The sequence below is a fragment of the Chanos chanos genome, chromosome 15 (assembly GCF_902362185.1).
Source record: "Chanos chanos chromosome 15, fChaCha1.1, whole genome shotgun sequence".
NCBI classification, from domain to species: Eukaryota; Metazoa; Chordata; class Actinopteri; order Gonorynchiformes; family Chanidae; genus Chanos; species Chanos chanos.
The window spans coordinates 12161465-12186071 of record NC_044509.1 but is presented as its reverse complement, the minus strand read 5'-3'; the positions used below and the strand labels follow the sequence as shown (position 1 = coordinate 12186071).

General features: G+C 42.4%; 1 protein-coding gene across 1 annotated transcript in view; it reads left to right on the top strand.

The window, feature by feature from the left end:
- Positions 1-22998, top strand: part of fat3b (FAT atypical cadherin 3b) — a 37038-nt gene extending 14040 nt beyond the window's left edge. Inside the window, exons 7-28 of the mRNA XM_030792223.1 lie at positions 353-489; positions 748-1023; positions 1239-1449; positions 1688-5782; positions 6151-6347; positions 6826-6979; positions 7141-7374; positions 7628-8020; positions 8458-8672; positions 8901-9038; positions 9322-9465; positions 9666-9863; positions 10822-11629; positions 12323-12454; positions 12560-12717; positions 13804-14290; positions 14894-15047; positions 15955-16757; positions 17726-17827; positions 19808-19867; positions 21388-21426; positions 22505-22998. Of these exons, the coding sequence (XP_030648083.1) occupies positions 353-489; positions 748-1023; positions 1239-1449; positions 1688-5782; positions 6151-6347; positions 6826-6979; positions 7141-7374; positions 7628-8020; positions 8458-8672; positions 8901-9038; positions 9322-9465; positions 9666-9863; positions 10822-11629; positions 12323-12454; positions 12560-12717; positions 13804-14290; positions 14894-15047; positions 15955-16757; positions 17726-17827; positions 19808-19867; positions 21388-21426; positions 22505-22998 (9629 nt within the window). The remainder of the gene's footprint in view (positions 1-352; positions 490-747; positions 1024-1238; positions 1450-1687; positions 5783-6150; positions 6348-6825; positions 6980-7140; positions 7375-7627; positions 8021-8457; positions 8673-8900; positions 9039-9321; positions 9466-9665; positions 9864-10821; positions 11630-12322; positions 12455-12559; positions 12718-13803; positions 14291-14893; positions 15048-15954; positions 16758-17725; positions 17828-19807; positions 19868-21387; positions 21427-22504) is intronic.
- The last annotated feature ends 1609 nt before the right edge of the window (positions 22999-24607 follow it).

Below are 24607 nucleotides of genomic sequence, written 5' to 3'. Positions count from 1 at the left end.
ATCAAGTTGTTGGTGTTTTTGAAATCCAGAAAAACTTTGATGGATCTTGTTTCCAAAAGAGTTGTGGAGTCACATAGAGGCGTAACTGTCATAGTTGTGACTTTGATAAAAACGTACTAAACAGCTCTCAGTACTTTTTGGTGACACAGAGACAAGACCTTTTCCATTCTTTGTATCTTCCTGTTTTTTTTGTTTTTTTTTTTTAATATTGAGTACTGCATAGCAACATTTATTCAAATATTGCAGTGTGTTTTTTGTGCCACTAACTGGCCCGTTTGAAAAATTTGTAATAGTGCTTTTATCATCTGTATGTTTCAAATTGTTTTTATACGCCTTGTATTCCACATTATAGGAAGCTATGATGGGGCTACTGATGTTCAGAGAAGAATGGGAACCATTGTCGTAGCTAAACCTCTTGACACTGAGTCTCAGTCACTCTACAACATGACTGTACAGGTGACGGATGGGACTAATACAGCAACCACACAGGTGAAGTTATGTTCTTAACTGTAAAAATATTAACTGACATACATTCTTAATACTTTAGCAACTTGACCTACTACCACTTCAGCATGCACAAATTGAATTGTTTTTGCCCTCTCGTAATGTTTTCATGAAGGGCAGATATTAGGCAATGGTGCTTTTTTATGTCAGTTTAATTAAAAATGCACCTGTATGGTTCCTTATGGCATGTTTATTGCTTCATGTTTGCTCCACTCATTGTTTGTGCTTCATTCCCATCTCCAGGTTTACATCAGGGTATTGGACAGCAATGACAATGCTCCTGTCTTCTCCCAGCCTACATATAACATCTCAATTTCAGAGGACACACCAGCAGACACAGAGGTTCTTCGGGTTAAGGCAGCAGACGGAGATGAACGAGCCAAGTTGAGCTACTCGATACATGGAAGCGTTGATCCAACGAGCATGCGCCTGTTTCGGATCAATCCTGGCACTGGTGCTGTGTACACAGTGGATCGACTGGATTACGAAACCCAAACCAAGCATATCCTCACCATTATGGTGAGGAGGGGCCCATCTTACAGCTCTAACATTTCAGCAGACTTTGTCTCAGTCTTCGCGGTCTGTCTGTGCTGATCACTCTCTCTCTCTTATTTCTTCATCCTCTCTCATCATCTCTCATTTTGTGTATTTTCAGGCAAGCTTCCTGACAGTTCTCTTGTATTTCTGTCGCCTAACTATCTTTCTGTCTCTGTGTTTCTTTCTCTTTCTTACAGGTAAAAGATCAAGAATTCCCATATTACAGGGATTTGGCTCGTATCTTTGTGTCTGTTGAGGATGCTAATGACCAGACCCCTTCCTTCACACGTACTATGTATGACGGAGTGGCATTTGAGACTTCCCCAGTGGGGACTTCAATCCTTCAAGTCACTGCACTGGACAGAGACTCTGGCACGAATGGGGAGGTGTTGTATTCCATTGAAGCAGGTGAATTCAAGCATGAATTTCAGTTCTCTCTCTGAATCTGGACGCTTTTTTTTTTGTTTTGTTCATGATTTAGAAAGTTCCGTTTATTAGATGTGTGGTACATGTTCTGCTCATAACAATATACAGTAGCTATAAATTTTGTATGTATTCTCATATTTCTTATGTCAAAATGTTCTTTAAATTTCATTCTCAGTTTACCTTGACTCATGTTGGTGTATTGTCATGTGCTCTCAAACAGGCAACACAGGCGGCGCTTTTGGCATTGAGCCAATGTCTGGCATCATTTGTGTGGCCAGAGAACTGGACCTGACATCTGTGGGGTATTACGTCATCACAGTCCGTGCCACGGACAGTGGTATCCCTGCATTAAGCACGACTGCCACAGCTAGGATTGCTGTTACCTTGTCTGACTTTTCCAGTCCCAAGTTTACCCAGCAAGAGTATCAAGCTGAGATCAGTGAGAATGTAGCAATAGGCACCTTTGTCACCGCCAACACTGCCATAAGCCGTACTACGCTCATTTATGACATAATGCGAGGTGACAACGAGAGAAGGTTTGGGATCAACCGCTATACAGGAGTCATTACAACACAGAGACCCTTGGACTTTGAGGACACTGCTTCCTATACGCTGGTCATACAAGCTATGAACATGGCTGGGATAACCTCTAACACCACACTAAACATCCAGGTTGTAGACCAGAATGACAATCCACCAACGTTCACACAGCTTTCCTACACAGGAAGCATCAGTGAGGCTGCACCCATTAACAGTGTTGTGATGAGTGAGGATGGCAGCCCTCTGGTGATCCAGGCCATGGACAGTGACAAGAACCAGAATGCTCTTCTTGTATTCCAGATAGTAGAGGACATGGCCAAGATGTTCTTTACTGTAGACTCTGGTACAGGCTCAGTCAGGACCATTGCCAACTTGGATTATGAGACCTTCTCTGAGTTTTACTTCACAGTCAATGTGAGGGACAGCGGCAAACCTCAGCTGACAGCAGAAAATCCAGCTGAAGTCATAATCAAGGTGACAAATATCAATGACTCACCCCCTAAGTTCTCTCAGGATGCCTATGACACAATCCTGCTTCTCCCCACTTATGTTGGGGTTGAGGTTTTGAAACCGGAGGCTTCTGACCTCGACATGAACACTGATCTCATTTACTCACTGGCTGACAGCAATATGGAGCACTTTGCTATGGAATCCACCACCGGAATTTTAACTGTTAGAAACAACAAGCTGTCTAAAGACCGTTACCGTTTCAATGTTAAAGCATCTGATGGGCGGTTCTCCTGCACAGCTTTAGTGACAGTTCTGGTCAGGGAGGCTATGGACAGTGGCCTCCTCTTCAGTGAGCCTTTGTATGCTTCCTCTGTGCAGGAGAATAACACAAATATCACCACAGTGAATGTGGTCAATGCAGTAGGGCATCGCCTCAACGAGCCGCTAAAGTACGCGCTGCTAAATGCAGGGAGTCGCTTTGCTATCCGGCCCACATCCGGGGTTATCCAGACCACAGGGATTCCATTTGATCGAGAGGAGCAAGAGTCTTATGAGCTCGTGGTAGAAGCGAGTCGAGAGTATGACCGTCTTAGGGTTGCAAGGGTAACTGTGTTTGTGCAGGTGGAAGATGTCAATGACAATGCACCTGAGTTTACTGGCCTCCCGTACTATGCTGCTGTGCAGGTTGATGCAGAGCCCGGCTCATCAATATTTCAAGTGTCTGCCATTGACCAGGACAAAGGGATGAATGGAGAGGTTTCCTACACTCTGAAAGAGGAGCACAGGCATTTTGAGGTTGACCGTCTCACTGGCGTACTTACACTCAAAAGGGCCTTTGATTCTGACTTGTCCAATGTTGAGTACCCAGTGGTTGTTCTGGCCCGGGATGCAGGCTACCCCTCCCTCTTCACAGCTGTGGAGGTTCCAATAACAGTTTTAAACAAAGCAATGCCCGTTTTTGATAAGCCTTTCTATGGAATATCTGTTAGAGAGGACATTGCTGTCTTCACCCCCATTTTGAGTATCAATGCTACCAGCCCTGAAGGTCAAAACATTATTTACACTATTGTTGATGGGGACCCTTCACTGCAGTTTGACATTGGTTTTGACAGTGGGGTCATCACTGTCATTTATCCTTTAGACTATGAGGTCCAATCCTACTACAGACTAACTGTTAGGTCCACAGATACACTCACAGGGGCTAGATCAGAAGTTAATGTGGATATTGTTGTGGTAGATGTGAATGACAATGCACCTGTGTTTGAGAGATCTACATACAGTGCTACACTGGCAGAGAACTCAATGATAGGAACAGCAGTGATACAGCTATCAGCAAAAGATAAAGACTCAGACAAAAACAATGTAATACGTTATCAGATTCTCTCAGATGCTTTCAACAGCACAGACTATTTTCATATTGACAGCAGTAGTGGGCTTGTGCTCACAGCCCGCTTGCTGGATTATGAGCTCATTCAACGCTACACTTTTATTGTCAGAGCAACAGACAATGGTTCGCCAGCACAGAGCTGCGAGGTCACAGTTACTGTGTTTTTGAATGACACAAATGACAACCCGCCATCTTTCAGTATGCCTTTCTACGAGGCGTTCGTCAGTGAGCTGGCACCCAGGGGTCACTTTGTGACCTGTGTGCAGGCATCTGATGCTGATAGCTCTGATGTAGAGAAATTGAGGTACAGCATACTTTCTGGAGATGAGAGGATGAACTTTGTCATGGATGCCAAGACAGGAATTATATCTCTAGCCAGCCAACGCAGGCAGGGGATGAAGTCTGGATACAACCTCAATGTATCTGTTTCAGATGGTGTGTTTACCAACACTGCACAGGTGAATATCCGGGTGCTTGGGGCCAACTTGTATAGTCCAGTTTTTAGTCAGAGATTTTATTTGGCTGAGGTGCGAGAAAATGCCCCTGCAGGAACAAGGGTTATCCAGGTAAGGGCCACCGATGAGGACTCTGGGCTTTTGGGTCAAATTATGTATTCTTTCATCAACGACCTGGGAAAGACTCAGTTTAACATAGGCACTGATGGAGTGATCACGACAGCCCAGAAGCTGGACAGGGAGAACCCCGTGAATCGGGACATTGTTTTGACTGTCATGGCTCTGGATGGAGGTGGCCGAGCCTCCTTCTGTACTGTGAGAGTGATACTTACTGATGAAAATGATAATGCTCCACGCTTCAGAGCTATTGAATATAGGGTGAGTATCAAAGCCAATGTACCCATGGGGTCCTTGGTGACTCAGATCCAGGCACAAGACCCAGATGCTGGGGACAATGGAAGGGTAAGCTATTCCCTGTACAGTGAGGCCCGTCTTCCACTGGTAGATGTTCTGGAGATTGAACCCGACAGTGGTTGGATGGTTACCAAAGGAAGCATGGCTCATCTTAGGGGTACTGTTCTTTCCTTCTTTGTGAAGGCCACAGATGGAGGCATGCCTGCCAAACACTCTCTCGTATCTGCATTCATTCATGTCCTCCCACCAGATGCCAGTGTTCCTACCTTCACCCAGCCTCAGTATTCCTTCACTATCCCAGAGGACACACCTGTTGGCACAGCCTTGGGGTCTGTGTACCTGGGACCAGGCCAGACTGCTGCTTTTGCTGTGGTAAATGGAGAGATGGCAGAAAGTAACCAAGGTGGGACGTTTCTGGTGGAGCGAGAGACCGGACTTCTCAGGCTCATTAACTCCTTAGATTATGAACTTGTCAACATTTTTCGTTTCAAGGTGTCGGCCACTATGAGGCAAGATCTGGTGGAATCAATGTCTGTTGTCGATGTGGAGGTGAAAGTCCTCGATGTTAATGATAACAAACCGTATTTTGAGACAAGCTCTTATGTAGCCATGGTCATGGAAGGCATGCCTGTGGGTACACGGGTCATACAGGTGCGTGCCCTAGACCCAGACTGGGGCTCTAATGGACAGGTCACCTACAGCCTTGGCCCAACCCTGAACCAGGAGCAGGATCAGACCAGTAGGTCCCTCTCTGCTTCTGGAGCCATGTTTGCTATTGACAGCAAAACGGGTTGGATCACTACTCTTGGAGACCTGGACCATGAGATGTGCCCATCTTACACATTCAGTGTTGTAGCCTCAGACCTGGGCGAGGCAGTCTCATTGTCCTCCACTGCTGTGGTAACTGTTGCTGTAGCTGACGTCAATGATAACCCACCCACCTTTGAAAAGGAGTATTACAGGGGTGCTGTGAGAGAGAGCGACCCGTTGGGAGAAGTGGTGTCAGTCCTTAGCACCCGTGATAGGGACAGTTCTGACCAGAATCGTCTTGTAAGCTTTCACATCACAGGTGGGTAGTAAAGTAGGTCATTACAGAATGATGTATGTCTGAAACTGGCCTCGCTGCCACAGATAATTATACTGAAAGGGTTTAATTTAATGAACTGAGTGAGTAAAAGCAATACATGTGAAATGGCCATCTGTTGTATGTGTTACGTCCCTTGTTTTAATCTCATCTATGGAAATGAGGAAATTGTCTAAAATTCAGCTTAGCTTAGCATCTTGTTCATGCTAGCATTTAGTTAGTTCTTAATTTGTTTCGAATGGTTGTGTGTGCCACGGTTTTGCCTGTGTGTATCTCTGTGCCTTAGGATAATATCACCAATGGATTTGAATCTATATAAGTATCTGAGTATTTTCCCTTTTGAACTGATTTAGGGGGAAATCCAAAGGGAACATTTGCTCTGGCACCCGTGCAGGGAGAGTGGAAAGTATTTGTGAAACGGCCACTTGATCGTGAGGTGCAAGATCGGTATCTGCTGAACATTACAGCCAGTGATGGACTTTTTGTGACTAGAGTGGGCGTGGAGATTACTGTTATGGATGCCAATGATAACAGCCCTATCTGTAACCAGGTCAGAGAGCTGTTGAGCCCTATCCCTCCTGCCACCCATTTCAGATCAATAAACAATCAACCAGTGAACTCTGACATGATGATATTAGTGTTAGTGTATAATTAGCACAATTCTTTAGCACATATATTTATCACTTTATTTTTCCTGTGGTACTCTAGTGATAGGACTCTTCTTCTGCCCCCCCCCACCCCCCTAGATAATGTAGAGTTAAAAAGTGTCCTTTCATCTTAAGTTACACATTGTGCTTGCTCAAGAGAACATATATTTTTCAGACACACTGTACCCTTAGACATGATTAATCCTATAGCCACATTTTCTTGATTTATCTCTACTGACTGTATTACAGGTTAGGATGAAGCATAAATCATATGAGTGTAAATTAAATATCCCCTGCGCTGATATGAAAACATTGTGTCCTTGATGTTGTGTCCATGTTTTTCATTACTGTTTTGTTTGTCTATTTTTTTCACTCTAATAGGCATTGTATGAGGCCTCTTTCCCTGAGGATGTTTCCATTAATAAGGGTATTTTAACTGTAGGAGCCACAGATGTGGACATAGGGTCTAACTCTGAGATCCAGTACTCTTTATATGGCATTGGTGTGGAAGATTTCTATATGGATGCTAACACTGGTATGAGTCAGGAGTCACTCAGTGCCCTTGATATATTCTTCAATTTTTCAGAATGGTTTTCTGTGATAAATACTGACTTAAATACTTTTAACAGAATGTATGCTCTGTGAAAGGATTACCTATGTAGTAGTCTGTTTGAGGTTTTTCTTTTCATCACTTAGGTGAGCTAAAAACAGCTTCTCTCATGGACCGGGAGAGAACACCAAGCTATAGACTGATAGCTCAGGCCACAGATGGAGGAGGACTCTTCTGTCGTTCTGAGGTCTTTTTGACTGTCCTGGATGTGAATGACAATGCGCCATCCTTTTCCTTCACCAAGTATGTGGCCAGTGTTTATGAGAATGCCTCACCCAAAGCCCTCCTTACCCGGCTACAGGCCAACGACCCGGATGAAGGTGAGAAGTTAAGGCATTGTACTGAATCTTACATATAGCAGTATTTCACCATAATAACTAACATTTCAAGTCAAAACTACAGGTAATCAGTATTGACATAATGAATTTATGTATGACGAAACAAAAATGTCAGTAATTGGTTTTAATATTTAACATGGAAAACTTTCATTAAAGAAAAGGTCTTGAGTTTGTCGAACAAATCTTTGGCACATATCTTTGTTGCTTCATCATCTTTACCTTGCATTTGGTCTAGGTCTAAACAGAAAGGTCATGTACTCTATGGTGGACTCGGCTAATGGTGTTTTCTCCATTGATGCGACCTCTGGGGTGGTAGTCCTCGAGAAGCCACTTGACAGAGAGGTACTGGATTTGTACCGTGTTACGGTGCAGGCCACAGACAAGGGTGGGACCGCCGGTTCGCTTTCTACTCAGGTGGACCTCACTGTGGTGGTGCTGGATGTGAATGACAATCCGCCCATTTTCCAGAAGCAGGACTATGCTGTCACACTGCCAGAGGACGTCGCCGTGGGAACAGAGGTTCTGCGTGTCTTTGCCACTAGTGATGATATTGGAGCCAATGCAGAAATCTACTACAGTATCCGCTCTGGCAATGAGCTGGGAAAGTTCTCCATCGATGAGGTCACAGGTGAGAGTAAAGTTATGGTTATAGTGCACTGCAAACTGTAAAAGAATTAGAGTAAAAATGTACAGAAATTGAATACTCTGAAGCCAAACTTGTAATTTCAATGCCAGGGTCCATATTTGAAAATGGTGAGCTTCATTACATACTTTTTTGAGACAAAATAAGTTTTTGAAGTTAATTCTAACATTTTGCATTTACATCATATCCATTATGAGCCCATCAATATGCCATAGAACTTCGACAAGATCAGAGAGAAATCATATTACAACAACAAAGATCTTACCACCTATGCTCACTTTGCCAAGATTAATTTCAGTAAGATATTTACCACTATTTTTTAAACCCACTTTTTCAAACGTTGTATCTTATGTGTGCCCATTTCATCACTAGTGTTATTTTCAAGACACTTTGATTTTATTTAATTTCCTCACTAAATCAAGGTTCCATCACCGTGGCTGATGATTTGGACTACGAGGTGTGTAAAGACTTTTTCCTCAAAGTCGAGGCTTGGGATGGTGGAACCCCTCCCTTGAGTGCTGCTACCATGGTAACCATTGAGCTGTTAGATGTCAACGATAACGCGCCCACCTTCAGCGAGGACGTTTATAATGTGCTGATTAGTGAGGATGCAGGAATTGGAGCAACTGTTACCAGGGTAATGTTTTGCAGTGAGATTTTCTGCCCTAATTTAAAGCCTCCAAACAAACACTATGTATTATGGTTGCACATGTGCAGTGAAGTTGATCAATTCTGAATTAACACTTTGTGTCAATATGTAAGTTCATGCTCTCTACATAACTCTACCTCTGAGTTTTTCTTGGACAGTTCATGTATTCAGATGTCATACCAATGTTCAAAAAAAATTTTTTTTTGTGTTGTGTAGCTTTCTGCAGAAGACCTGGACAGTCAAGTGAATGGAAGGATAAGCTATTCTATTCTGAAAGGGGATCGGAGAAACCAGTTCATGATTGACCCGGTCACTGGACTACTGAGAATAAACAAAGCACTGGACAGAGAGACGGTTCCTATCTTCAGTCTATATACATCACAATTAACAATATAAATATTATATACAATACTATATATATATATATATATATACACACGCACACACACACACATAAAATAAATATTAGGGTATATTAGGGTATGTATATTATCCTGTGCGGAGGAACTGAACAGCTAATATTCTGGTGAAACACATCAGATTTAGGATGCTTTGCAGCAGTAGTAAGATTATTCCTTGGACCATAACGTTTTATAATTTTTCTCATTTCTGGCTAATCCCCATCTCTCAACTGAAGGTCTCCAGCTACACTCTGACTGTGCAAGCCTTTGACAGTGGAACACCAGCCATGTCCACCACTGTGACAATCAATATTGAAATAGCTGATGTGAATGATAATGCGCCAGTTTTTTCTCCGGCCAATGCCTCTGCTGTCATTCAGGTACATATAAAGCCAAGAACTTCGGCTGTGAAAGAAAATTTTTACCACACATCAAAAGACAATTTAGAATAGCCAGTATTCTACTATTTACTCAGATAAGATAAGAAAATTGGCTATTTCATACTGACTTTTATCGTTGCACTTGATGTTTAGAGTTTGTAATGAGAAATAATGTCATGTATCTCTGTGTGTGATTTTAGCTGAACAAACCTGCAGGCACGACCATCTTGACGTTGTCTGTAAGTGATAAGGATTCATCCCGTAATGGGCCTCCTTTTGAGTTTCGCATTGTGTCAGGGAATGAGGACAACACATTCAGCCTAGATCAAAATGGGGAACTCCGTACTAACAAAGCCTTTGGGCCATCTTCAACACGGGAATACACTCTTGAAATCCAGGTAGGTTCACCACTAAGACTAAAGGAGTCTCTACAGAGTAGGTGTTGGTTCCTGTCAGACCAATTTGACATGTGTTTAGATGCATGGTCTATGATACAACTTAGGACAGAAGCATCTAGTTAAAGTAGAAGTTATTCATTACTATCCCTGATATTAAAGTTTTATTACATTTATAAAAATTTGAAAACAGTCAATATTTTAATTTCACAAACAAGTCACTGTCTTCATTTTGATATGCTTACTTAGTATTCTGCTGTGGATGTAGTCTGTGATACATGTATTGGATCTCGTGGTGCGTTTGCTTAATAGCTCTTCAATTATGAATCCACCAAAGATGAAACATTTTCCCTCAGCTACCCCATGACACCTTTGCTAATGTGTCCCAAGGCCACAGCTTGTATATTTAATACCAGTTCTCCAGCCATTGCATACTGCAGTGCTTTTATCTAGAGTTCTTTCCTTTTTTTTAAAAAAAAAAAAACCAAGATGTCTCCAGGCTTAAATTTTCAAGCTGGTTGGCATACTGAATGTAGTATCTGCAACAAACCTTTTACTGAAGCCCTGGACAAAAGAAAGCTCTTCACCATCCTTATGCCCCCCAAACGTCTGTCTCACTTGCTCAAAACAACTTGTACTTTCTTTCATGCAGACCTTAAAGGTCAGACTCAGCTTCTGTAACCGGTCTGAAATCCAAAGTTTAGACAAACTTTGTGTCATAAAAACAGTGGTTGACATTGTCAGTTATTCTTATATTTTAAGCACATGAATTTTAGAAAAAAAAAAAAATTCCATGTGACAGGCGCATCAGGTTTTTGTCAGGTTTCACTCAAAATTTGATTGAAACCTTAAGCTGCGCAGTCACTCATCAAGACAGGATGGCTATTTCTCAAACCAACCTCTGGAAATATGTATCATTGCTTCTTTTCCACTTACCTGTTTTACCCTTTATCTTACGAAGGCCCGGGACTCAGGGAAACCTCGTTTGTCCTCCACGTCCTTTGTCTTTGTGCGTGTGATTGGAGACAGCCTGTTCAAGCCTGTGGCCTTCCCCTTGGAGATCAGCGTGGTCATGGAAGGAGATGTGTTCCCAGGTGGCGTCATCGGCCGGATTTACGCCTCTGACAGGGACGAGAATGACGTGCTTTCCTTCACTCAGAGGTCCCAGCCCAAAAGCCTGTTCAAGATCAATCGTCAAGATGGCAAGATCGTGGTTTTGTCAGGGCTTGAGCCAGGCAGGTACCTGCTAAACGCCACGGTGAGCGACGGACGCTTCTCGGTTAACGTTGAGGTGATGGTGACGGTGGAGCAAATTACGGAGGAGATGGTTCAGAATGCTGTGACTCTCCGTTTCCAGGATGTCTCTCCAGAGGATTTTGTGGGTCTTTACCTGCAGGAGCTGAAGAGGCTTTTACGTGGAGTGCTTGGTGTGGCCAACCAAAGGCCGGATCCTTTGCGCATATTGAGTGTTCAGCCGGTGAAGGACTCATCACTTCTGGAGGTTCTTCTGGCTGTTGAGACAGTGGAGGGTGGGTTTTATGGACCAGGGGAACTGGCTCTTAGGTTGGTGGAAGTACGGGAGCAGCTAGGAGGTGCGCTGAAGGTTGTGGAAATTCTGGACCAGAGCTGCACTGGAAGTTTGGAATGTGGGGAGAGAGTGTGTGACTTGACTCTCAGTCTGGACTCCAGCAGTTTGGTTGCTTACAGCACCTCGAGGGTCAGCTTTGTCTCACCACGCTTCAGCCGGACAGAGAGCTGCACTTGTCCAGGTTAGCCTGTTAAACCTTGCAGAACTGGATCAAATAAGCATTTGAAGTGTTTGGGTGATTGTACTGAAGTATATGAACGACCTTCTAAAGTTAGGCAAGTGACGGCGTACAAACTTAACAATCTACGATGCATTACAATACCAAACGTTAGCCATGGATGAGAGGCAACTGTCTCATAGGTCTCATTGTGATCAGCTTTATACAATAACTAGACCTGAATCCCATAGGTAATTTGAAGCATTTGAGTAACTGGGCCCTGTTCCAGTTCTTTTCAGTGCTCCCTTTCTTTGTGAACTTGCTTTGTGAACATTATCAGATGACTAAAGTTGTCATTTTAATGAAGTCTCTGTAGAGCATTCAAGCAATGTTTATTTGGCATTGCATCAACACACTCAGTCCTGTTCAAGTTCTTGGCATTTTAGTAAGACAGGGCACAAGGTAAAGGAGCCATTGTGGACACGGGCTGATCATTTACACACTCAATATACTTATTTGACTCAGATCTGGTAATACCTGATGCCATACATAATTTACACGTGTACATATGACTTACCTTCACTTAAGTTGGGCATGCATACCTGCCAACAGTGTAACATTATTACTTTGAGTGCCTTGTAGAATGGTGGGATATTAATGCTTTGCATAGCAGCTTCGTTAAGTGCCCTGATCTCTGTTCTCATGTTCCTGTGAAAGGTGGAACATGCTTGATTCCTCTTGAGCTGTGTGAGGGACAGGCTTGCCCTGGTGACATGCAGTGCGTCCGAACTGGCCCCACAGCGCCCTCTGTCTGCCAGTGTCTGCCTGATCGTCTCCAGCAGTGTGCAGGTCAATGTCTAGATTTATTTAGTGCCTCTTTACTGTGTCCTCTTGCTCTGTACTTCAATAACTCATTTTAAGCCTTTTTTTTTATTAATCCATTTACACCGATAGGTCAGACGTCTCTGAGTTTTGCCGGGAACAGTTATATTAAATACAGAGTGACAGAGAGTAATAAGAGTGGAGATATGAAACTGGGGCTGAAAATCAGAACTCTGCAGAACAGAGGAGTAATCATGTATACACGTGCTGATCCCTGTACCATGCTGAAGGTGAGAACACACACTCACACACACACACCCTTTTGCACTCTCTCCCTTTTGCGCTCTCTCTCTCTCTCTCTCTCTCCACCATCTCCTTTCCTGACTTTTTTCTTTCCTTGTCGTTCTGTGTACTGCTCCCTCTGTTTTCTCTCTCTCTCTGCAGTTTTGTACACACACACACACACACACACACACACACACACACGTACAGTGGTGTATAGTATTGAAGTAGGTATACTTTGTTAGTGTACTTAAAGTATGTTTTGGCAGCATTTCCATTTTATTCGACTCTAAATGTTTCTTCCAGGTTTCATTTTAACTTCCCTACATTTTCAAAAGCAAATTGTTGCTTTCACTCTGAGACGTCTCCCCAGTCACCTTCATTACTTACAGCAATGCTATATCAACGGAAAATACACAAATACGCGCGGCGCTTCACCCAGTGAATCATTGAGCTTAATTACGTCTCCCGATTGACTAGATTAGCATCCGCGAGGTTACCATGGTTATGGCCAGCTCAATCTGCATAGATGCCATCAATATGCCCCAGCCTCATTTCAGCCCCACTCAGTATCAGTATCTTATTAGGATCACTGTATTGGCTAGTATACTTGATAAAGTTGCAATTATATTTTCCACACTTGAGTGACTGTAATAGGACTCATAAATGTTCGTGTAAAGTCAGTGAAGTAATTTAAAAAAAAAATTGGCCACCAGCATCTATGTTGTGACGGGCACAAACAAGATGGCAGACTGGATATTTTTTTTGTTAATTCCACTGTTTTCATTATTTATGTCGTTTGCTCGTACTTTTTATACTCAAGTACACATAATACCAGATACTTTACAACTCGTACTTAAGTAGTTTTCTCGTGGTTTAATTTAACTTTTACTTACTCTTTACTTTTACTCAAGTACAGCTGTTGGGTACTTCATACAACAATGCTCACCTATATATTTCTCAGTCACATGCGTTGTACCAAGTTAACAATGAGACACCTGTTTGGTTACATTTTGTGTTAATTAAATTTTGTGTGACGTGGTGTTTTGCTGGATTAGAGAAGCTGATACGTGAAAACACTCGTCTCTTATCAGATAGAGGAGGGGCGACTGTGGTTCCAGCTAGACTGCGACAACAGTCTGGACGTTCTTGGGATCTCGGGCAGGCCAATCAACGATGGCCTTTGGCACGCCGTGACGCTGGAGCTCACCCAGAACTTCACGCTGCTCTCTCTGGACGACAGCTACGTGGAGCGTCGCCGTGCTGCCAGGGCCCCCGTTCACCTCTGGCCCCTGGCCGCCGACGGCTCGCTTTTTTTTGGGGCGCAGGTACGGCCCCCCGTGCCTCGGGGCTCAGCTGATAGAGGCGGACAGGGGCCCCCACGAGCACAGGATGGCTTCCAAGGCTGCCTGGGGGCTGTGGTGCTGAACGGGAACGACCTGCCCCTGCAGAACAAACGCAGCCGCTATGCTGAAGTCGCCGGCCTCAATGAGGTGAAGTTGGGCTGCATGCTCTACCCAGACCCCTGTGCCACACAACCATGCCTGAATCAAGGCTCCTGTGCTAGCCTGCCCTCTGGTGGTGAGATGTGGACAAAACTCTGTTGTTTTGTTTTTGTTTTTTGTTTTTTTTTTTGTGAATGTCTCAAAGGGCTGTTCATGCCCGGTCCTGCAAGACCACAAATGAAAACAATGCTTATGAGTACATACACCTGTTCCCTAGATCAAATAAATTCTGATTTGGACACCTTTGATGATATCAAACGGAGTTGTTATAGCTGAATTCAGAATTCCCCATGCAGAACCACAATGAGTCAAAGCTTTTCTTCCCACCTACCCAAATCCACTTTATTCTGCCCTTCAAATACTCATCAGCTGAATCAAACATGTTTGAGCTTGATTGGAGCAAAAACCTATGTTCATTCTGGCTCTGTGGCAGGATAAGATTTTTACTTGTTTGGCTTATGATAATAATAATAATAATAATAATAATAATAATAAAAATAAAAATAAAAATAAAAATAAAAATAATAATATAAGTGTATTTAGAGCCCAGTATCACTATTTATAGTCTCAAAGGGCTTTACATGTCTATAACAAAGTCAAATCAAAATGATATTATCCATAAGTTTGAGAAAGACTTGACTTATCGTGCTTACTGTTTGTTTTGTGTGTTTCCACTTAGCTTTTGGGTGCAGTTGTACTGCTCAGTTCACAGGGCCGCGTTGCGAGACAGAAGTCACGTCCTGTGTGCCCAGTCCTTGTCAGAACGGAGGAGACTGCAAGCCAGTTGGGAGCACTTTCCTCTGTGGCTGTCAAAAAGGCTTCACTGGTCTTATGTGAGCTGACTCTCTCCACCAGCCAGACTTGAATACACAGGCATTTGTGCATGAAAGACATGCACAGTCATACACACTCAAGCACTTGCGTACACACACACACACACACACACACACACACACACACAAAGACACGCTCGCTGCACTTTCTTATCCCTCATTTAATTCGCGTTTGTGTCTGACAGATGCAATACTTGTTTATAATTAATTCCTTCTTATCATTATTATGACAACATTTGATTATTCATGCGTATCACTGGGATAATTTAGTTTCTGTGATTGTTTTTGGGTTTCCCCCCCCCCCCCCACTTTATATTATATGAAGGAAATTTGTGGATTTGCCACTAGAGGGAGACATTGCAGTTTAGATTTTCTGGTCATTGCAGACAGTTCACTCATCTGAAACTCATAAATAACAGACTGCATAATACGTATCCAAAGAATGATTCTTCTTTTTCATTATTTGAGGGGAAGAGAAAAACTGATTGCCTGACATAGCGGATCAGAACTTTCTGGTTGGTTTTGTAACATTGAGAATTAGATTATTTGATCTGATTTGAATTTTTTTGTATTTTCACAGACATCTTGCAAAACTTATGCTAAACTGTTTTTGAGTTTTCCCATTTCATATTCTCACATCAGTTCTCTTAAAATCTACTGTCATAAAAGTTTCTCAACCAGACATTGTTGTAAGGAAATATTATATATTTGCTCCCTAAGTCACTATTGAATTTTTATTTGTAACATGAACAGAGCAATTTTTTTTTAAAGTTATTAAAAATAACAAATTCCCAAATGGAAAAAGCTCCTGCAGCCTCAGAGACATGTGCACTGAGTTAATGAGGCTAAAATCAAAGGAGAGATGGGACTATGAGTAACCCAAACTCTCGCTTTCTTTTGTCTGTAGATGTGACGAGGACGTGAATGAGTGTGAGAGGGAAGAGTGTGAGAACGGCGGCGTTTGCGTCAACACATTCGGCGCGTTTTACTGCAACTGCACAACGGGATACGAGGGTCAGTTCTGCGGACAGCGTTCCCTGGAGGTTCCGGACGACCTGGCGGAGTCCCTGTCCTACGTGGGACCGCGCGAGATCATCGGCATCGGGGTTCTGTTGTTTGTCGTGTTGGTCCTTCTCACGCTTCTGGCCGCGTTCCGGAAGAAGGTCCTGAGGAAGGACTGGAGTCGGGGGGAGGCCGTCGGCATCTCCACGGAAACCAACTACATGCTCCACAAGACCGGCATGGGCACAGAGGGCATCGAGTTCAAAGCCGTCCGGGTCAGCGCCGACCATCGCGGTGGTTTCTACGGCAACGATGGCACGGGACCCCCGCAGGTCCTGGTACGCCCTACGGCTTACACCTTCCCCCGCTGCCAGAGCCTCCCGCAAAGCGACTCGGACAAGACGGAGACGGAAGGCCTGCTAGCTGCTCTCCCTTGCCCGCCTCAAATGTCCACGTTCCAGGCGGGGTCGCCTCACATCCTGGGCATGGCCAGAAGGGGTGTGGCCATCTGTAGCGTGGCACCACACCTGCCGAGCACGTCTCCCTGTCCCTCTGAGCGCAGCCCTGTCCGCAAAGCACCATGGGAAGAGGAGGAGGAGGAGGATGAGGATGAGGAAGATGACGAAGAAGAGGAACAAGAAGTCCGGGATATGGAGTGGGAAGAGAGAGGATTCCAGACAGAAGGGGAACAGATGGAAAGAACAGAGGGCAGCGGCATGACAGGTGTTCTCTAGATCGCTCTTAAAGACTCTTTTTTTTTTTTTTTTTCGTCTGTTTGTTTGTGTGCTTTTTAGCTTTTTGTGTCTCTCATTTGAAATGATGCGTAATTAGGGCAGAAAAAAAAGCAAAGCGAATTAAAGTTTGGGTAATGCACCACAGATAATCAAGCTCAAGTATGCCGTTAAATCTGAAACCCCAGAAGTAAACTGCTAAACTTTAAATGGCTAGTAACATGAATAAGAATGAAGTTAAAAATCTGCTGAAATCAGGCATAGCTTATTGCTTCCCCAAACATGATTAACTCGACTCGAATGAATTACCAATACATCTCTGCTGTTTTATGATTCCATATTCCCACATACTTGCTTTGCTCTGATGTTTTTTTTTTCCTTTTAAGGAAGGAGGGATTGACTTTCTCCAAATTGACCATAACATTGCAAAATTGTTTCACAACAAACCAGATTGCAGTTATCATAGCCATCTGCCGTAGTACTTTGTGCCTCTGTTAGAAATAGGCCGAGAGGAGCCATTTCCCTCACAATTAAATATTTAGCAGTCTGGCTTCTGCACAGGTAGGTAAAACCCTACAGTAACAGCCAACTTTCATCCGGACGCGTGATTTTTACTGCCTGGCCATGGATGTGTTTTATATTTTACAATGTGCTTCCAACGCCGAGCTCTAGACGACCTTCCCGTGTACATGTTATATGTCTCAAAGAGCAGAGGATGTCTCCTCCCAATAATGACCCCTCTCTCTGCTGTGCACGTGATTCTCAGAAGGGGCAGATTTGGTTTTCGTGACATTGAAGCAAAACGAGATTTCTGTGTCATGTTTTTTTTTTTTGCCTTTTACTTTGCATACGTTTGAACTGATTTATCGCTTGGTTTGTCATGTATACAGACTGCGGACGTAGGGTTTCTCTGTCACTGAATGTAAGCTGTGTTTCATTCTGCAGCTGAGATGAGTAATCTAGCAGAGGAGGTCACCTGTTTCTCTGATAGCAACTCGGAGGCTCGTTCTCTCAGATCTGTCCAGTCAGATTCCTGTGATGACAACGGTAAGAGCACGGTTATATCCAGTTATATCCAGTTCTAGTTATATCCAGTAGGTGATTAGTTCTTTTTTAACTGGGGGATGGCCCAATGGCCAATAAGGGGAATGGCCCAATGGTCACTGACACTATTCTATAGAGTATATAGGGGGGATGGCAGGTTAACAAGGGGGATACATTTTGGTCATTTTGCTAACAAGGGGGATGGCACCCCCCCCCCATCCCCCTACAAATTGCCTACTGGTTATATCAAAGTCATATTTGCTATATAACTAAGTTATATCCAAGCCCTGTTTGCTATTAAATCATCAAAGTAATATTCACAGCCGTCACCACCCGACTCAAACATGACTCTTCCAAATGCAGGTTGTTGCAAAACTACTAATTTATTCCTAATGCTTTTCGGAGGTTGTCCATGTCTATTTAAAACACTTGCATCGATATTTTAAGACTGGCACCACGTACATGTGCACACATGTTGTAGTTGTGAGTTCTGCGTTGTACAGCAAAAATAACCCACATTAGCTCAGTAACAAAGGAGAACTGTGTTCTATCCATTACAACTCTGGAGCGATTAGATAACAGAATATAGTTCAAAGATGCCCTAATGAGGATCAGAATGCTCTCTCTCTCTCTCTCTCTCTCTCTCTCTCTCTCTCTCTTGCTCTTTTCCTCTGTCTCCCTCTCTCTCTGTCTGTCTCTCTCTCTTTCTTGCTCTCTCTTTCTGGCTCTCTCTTTCTCACTCTCTCTTTCTCGCTCTCTCTTTCTATCTCTCTCTCTCTCACTCTTCCTGTCTGTCTCTCTCTCTCTCTCTCTCCCCTCTCTCCATCTCTCCCTGTTCCTGTCTCTCTGTCTGACTCACTCTCTCTGTCTGTTTGTCTGTCTGTCTGTGTCTCTCTGTCTGTGTCTCTCTCTCCATATCTCTCCCTCTCTCTCCCTGTCCCTGTCCCTGTCTCTCTGTCTGTCGGTCTCTCTCTCTCTCTCTCTCTCTCTCTCTCTCTCTCTTTCATTTATCCATTAACATGTTATATAAGGCTGGTTGCTTTCTCCCCTTCAGATCTTTGTCCCACTGTGAGCCTGATGAGCTTAATGTCACTCCCTTCCCTGTGTTGCTTTCACAAACAGGTTGTTCTCTTCTGCACTCCTCAGCACAAGTAAAAATAGTCCAGTCAGTGCAGCTTTTCATATTATAATTACACTGTACATTCACATGTGTGTCTCTATGTATGCAGCTTTTCATATTATAATTACACTGTACATTCACATGTGTGTCTCTATGTATGTGCATACCCTTAGCACACAGTGTAGGCACTTTCATTGAGTAAACTGCTTTTGTTTAGGTCAGTATAAACACTGCTCCAGTGTTTAGGACGATATAAACACTCTTGGGGTTAATTTGATTCTGGTGACTTTGCTGCGTGGATCCCAAGTTTGTTCATGATGTGAATATGGGAGCATTTGACCACTGTGATCACACTCAGTTTGATCAGTTTAACTTGATTTGTGGTACCCACCACTGCCTTTAGAAAAAAAAAACAATTATCATGAGAAAAATGTAAAAATAAAAAAGACCAGCTTCCTAACCATGGAGAAGTAATTATGCCATTCAGCTAATTAACATGACTCAGTTGTATGATCTTTCACTGTGAAGATCTCAGTGAGATTAATGAGAACGCCATCCGGCATCTCTATAAAGGCATCGAGAGCACCGGAGAGGCTCAAAACAGAGATTATAATTTATCCTCAATTTTCATGCTGACATTACGCTTCTAAAATGTGAAACACGCTTCTAGCATTTGTTTTATAATGAAACGATAGTCTTACACAATTCAGTAATACTTTATAATATTCAACGCGTTTCTGCTGAATAGATTTAAAGCCGAATGGTTTTTAATGGTTTAATAAGGCTTTGATTTTGATGATTTCCCTACATCTTTCTGATAACATTTCACCATTTCACCTTTTTTTTTTCTTTTTTTTTTTAAGCTTCAATTGTCACAGTCATACGTCTGGTCAAAGATACCATGGACAGCATTGAAAATGAAGGTTTGTACTGATTTTTTTTTACTTCCCTTACAGTCTGATTGCCCGCAGTTCCCATCCCCTGGGTTAAAAAAGGTTTCCCTCAGCTCATGTACAGACAATTTTCAATAAATGATTTATCGCTGAAACTGTGGGTAGACCGAATCTAAAATGCAAGAGCTATTCGAACTCACTTCAGAGTGTTTTTTTTTTTTTTTTTTTTTTTTTTTTACATATATATCAGTGAGATGTCCATTGACAATAGGGGACGTTTTTTTTTTTTTTTTTTTTACATATATATCAGTGAGACGTCCATTAAAGGGGACTTTTTTTTTTTTTAACATATATATCAGTGAGACATCCATTGACAATAGGTGACGGCGAGGAAAGACAGGACATGCTTTTATATCTACTGGTGACCAGAATGTGACCCATGGTGGTACTTAGCAGTGAGACACGAGCCTATTTTTTGTTAATGAAAATACCTGTACCGTGATGTTGATCGTCCAGTCTTCGTAATGTTGCCATTATTTTAATGCCCTAACAAGATGAGTTTCAAAGAGGCTCATGTTCTTAGCCCTGGTAACAGTGCACTGTTCAGTCAGCTGTGTTCACCTGATGTGCCATAGAAACCACAGGCGGCAGTCAGACAGAGGGTAGCTTTACTCTGTTTCCGTTTGAGTAACATCCACTCTGTACTTACCTCAGTAATACAAAAACAGTGGAGGAGATTCAGAAATGAAAGTGTCCAGCGTAATGCTTATTAACACTTGGTGTGGTGTAATTTGTGCCAAAGGATCCGATTGGTTACGTTTTGATTCTTTGTTGGGGTTTTTTTTTTGTTAGAGGTATATGTGTCTGTATGGATACATAAGTGTATGCTTTTGCTCGATGTATGTACATTGTCTTTCTTATAAAAATCTATATTTGTTTCTATTTTTAGCAATATTTTTAACCTACTCACATGGAAACCCCCCCCCCCCAAAACTACAGTAAAATGAATTATATAAAAGGAATGCTTCATTTGACATGCTGGAGGCACATGCTGGATAGTCTGAATAACATACATGCATAATTAATTACTAACGGTTTGTGGCCGTTTGCAAATTAGCCAACTTTTAGCCAAATATTGTAACACTGTGTAGAAAGTTCTGGAAAGGTTCATTATACCCCATTACTTTGATTCCTTCCACTCCTTAACCTCACTAAAGGCCTCAAGGTGTCTCATTAATAAAATGTTACAGGGCTCTAAGCCAGCTGTAGTAGTCTAAGAATGTTGTTGGTCTTGCTTTGCATATGGTTATTCATTGTATGCTTTTTTATTTTTGGCCAACCTTGTGTCTTGTCATTGATTATATAAAACCAATGCGTTAACAGAAAACAGGTCAGTAATCACAATACCAGCTACTGAAAAACTTAGCTATTTTTGATAAAACAATGGCAATCAAATATGTTAACAGTTTAAAAATGTATTCAGCAAAAATGAAATAACTGGTCAAATGAAAGCTGTCATCTGAAATATTGCCTTTCCTGTCTGTATTCAGTTGCAGTGCTGGATGATGGACAGCCCTACAATAGCAATTGTAAGTCGCGTGTGTCCTTGTTCTCTGTTTTGTAGAGCTGTGTTCAATAACTGTTTGAGTGACTGGGCCCCCTCCCAATACTCCTCTATGAGTCCTTTACCCTTGTCTCCTAAAACCGTAACAGAACTGAGCCTTTCAAAGTAATACTAAACAGACATCACACGAGTGCCTTCTTGAAAATATTCTATTCTTCTGTTGATTAAGAGAGCAGGGTCACAAGAAACAGGAGCCTTGAGGAATTCTGCGACAGGGATAGGTCCTTCAAATACGCCAGAAAATCTTATTCTATACAGTACTGTTCAGTTGTTTCTGCTACAGTCACCTAGGATGTCTTAAAACAAAACAAAACGAGAAAAACAGCGACGACAGCAGCAAAAATCCTTTGCACGCATCTCATCTAACATTCATTATTTCATGTTTCTTTTTTTTTTTTGTCGTTTGTTGTCGTTGTTGTTTTGTTTCGTTTTGTTTTTGTTTCATCTTAATGCGTGTTTCCTCCTGCATTTCCTCTTATTTCATCACTCATCGCATGCTCTCCTTTCTGGAACATTCTTTTTCTTTGCTTTTCAGCTCTGCGCCAGGAGGATGAAATTTGTGTTGAATTCGTCAAAGAATATTTTGTGAATTGTAAGCGGTATTATTCACGTTAAGTTGTCGATTCATTTTCTTTCTTTCTTTTTTTTTTCATTTGCAATGACTTATTTTGCCATTGATTAGATTGTTTGATTAGTAATTTATTGCTCCCCCACTTTTTTACCTCTTGTGCTCAAGCTATAGTAAGACCATAAGTCTTCCCAAGTCTTCTATAAAGTGCTTAAGCACATTCTGATGTGCTGTAGATATTAACCTGTTCTTTAGGTCAGGGAACCGATGGACTGTTCGCTTATACATGTCAACAATCGCATCCCCAAAGACTTCAAACAAAACTTGAAGTCTGTGATTTAGAAAAAGTAATGGAGAAGCGTCTACATTAATTACTGTATTCAGAGGGATTGTAGAAAAGAAGTCATTGCAGTCAATATTTTTGTAAGTTTTTTTTTTTGTTGTTGTTTTTTTTCCCCGTGTTGTTATTTTTCAGCATATCATTGGGAAACCACAGAGTGGGTACCTAACCCCTCCCTGCCTGCCCTGGAGTTCACCCCCTCGCCCCAGACCAGAGCAATCTCCCCTGCCCAGCTGGGTGACAGTTCGCGAAACATACAAGCCGACCGCCCCCTGAGGAGCTTTGAGAGTCAGAGACATCTTCCCATGTGCTCCTCGCCTGTTTACGAGGACTTTCGCGACCAGGAACGTTTTGACAACAGGTTATCCGTACGACAGCCTTACGAGGTCCACAGACAGGGGAGAGTGAGCCCCTATCGCTGCTGCTCCACTCAACAGCTCCCGACTCACTCCCCGATCCGCGCCTGGCAGGAGAGGCCCCGCGTCTGGGAGGACATCCACACTTTTAGGTCCGGGAGCCAACGGGAGATGGGGAGACTGACGGACAGACTGTCCCTGAGAGAAAGAAGGTCTCGCTGCAGTCCCAGGAGATCAGTGTCTGGGGCACTTGGGAAATTTGACAACCAGTAGCTTCTATCACAGAGTTACCCACACAACTATGCAGAAAGGTGCATGCATTTTAAGCCACAGACTGGGTGTGTATCACGGTCTGCTTGGTGGAGGCCTTGCCACTGTTTGCCTCTGAACGTAGCTGGGCCGACCAGTGGAGCTGTGTGATAAATCGTGTTGGTTTTCGAGCTGTCATTCCGTTTCATTGTTGTCTTTACGTCCTGAGCAGAGGAAGTAAAACTGTGAAAGTGACCACTTTTCAACCGAGCACAGCTGACAAATGGATCGAGTTGGCACAGGAATCCTACTCACTCATCACAAACTGTCAGAGAATAACAGACACACAGAGAGGAATCTTTCAAAAATCTCTCTCTCCTTCTTTCTCTCTCTCTCCGTCTCTCTTTTCCTGTTTATCTCTCTCCCTGCTCATCTCTCTCACTCTCTCTTTCTCTCTATATCTCTCTTCTTCTCTCCCTTTCTGTGTTTCCCTTCATCTCTCTGTCTGTGTGTGTGTGTGTCTCTCTCTCTCTCTCACTCTCAACCTGCCAACACTTGACACTTGAATGCGATTTTTGTCATCTAAACACGCCAGGACGTATTAACTCACAAGTCTGGATGCAAAAACAGCCACACCTCCTCTCTACTCTCTCTCTCTCTCTGTCTCACACACTGTTCCTCTCTTTCTCTCTCTCTCTCTCTCTCTCTCTCGTTTACTCTCTCTACACGTTATTGTACATGTTCGTGCAGATGTGTCTGCTGCATCATTTACACTCCTTTTCTATTTTTTTCTTTTAATTCTGTGTGATAAACTCATTCACACAGCCCACTGAGCCTGTTCTGTCAAAGTGTTGATCACACTGTTACCAAACTGTCAAAAAAAAAAAAATCAACATTAAATCTGATCCTGTATTTGATCTTGTGTCGTTGAGTTTTAGCTGTGCTGTATTAACCATGGAGATACTGTCAGTTAACATTATTTTTTAATTTTAAAAGAAATTAGTTTTAAAACACCAGTCTTGATATCTGTGTTGTATTAAATGAGCTTTTAAATCTGTTTAAACAATTTCTATACCTCATTTTGAGTTATCTGATTCATAAATCGCTTTGGCTAAAGTTGTATGAAGTTTTAAGTATTCTGTTGAAGGTCTTTATTTTATCTGTGCTAAAAAAAAAAAAAAAAAGACAAGAAAAAAAAACACAAAAAAGAAAAATGGTCGTTTCAGACAAAAACAGAGCAGTCTGTGTGTAGCTAAGAATTAAGTCAACTGTAGCCTTGCCAGCAGATGTTTTCTGTCAAGCCAATTATCTTTAACATTGTTTTAAAGAGCACAAATGGATAATGCCACACACAGTGAGAAGACAGCATTGTGCTTTATCCAATTTGACAGCCAGTGTACTGTGTTTATTTGCTTTCGCCTGTCTTATTGTTGTTGCTGTCCATGTAAGTTATATGAGAAAAATGTTGTGCTTATAGATATAGTAGAGAGTATATAGCTAAGATTATGGATGAAAAAAACAACAACTAAAAACATCTGGTATATTATGATGCTTTGTACATCACAACAATAAAAAGATGAAATATTAAATAATAAAGAATAAAAAAGACATAAACTTAGCATTGTTTTGTTTG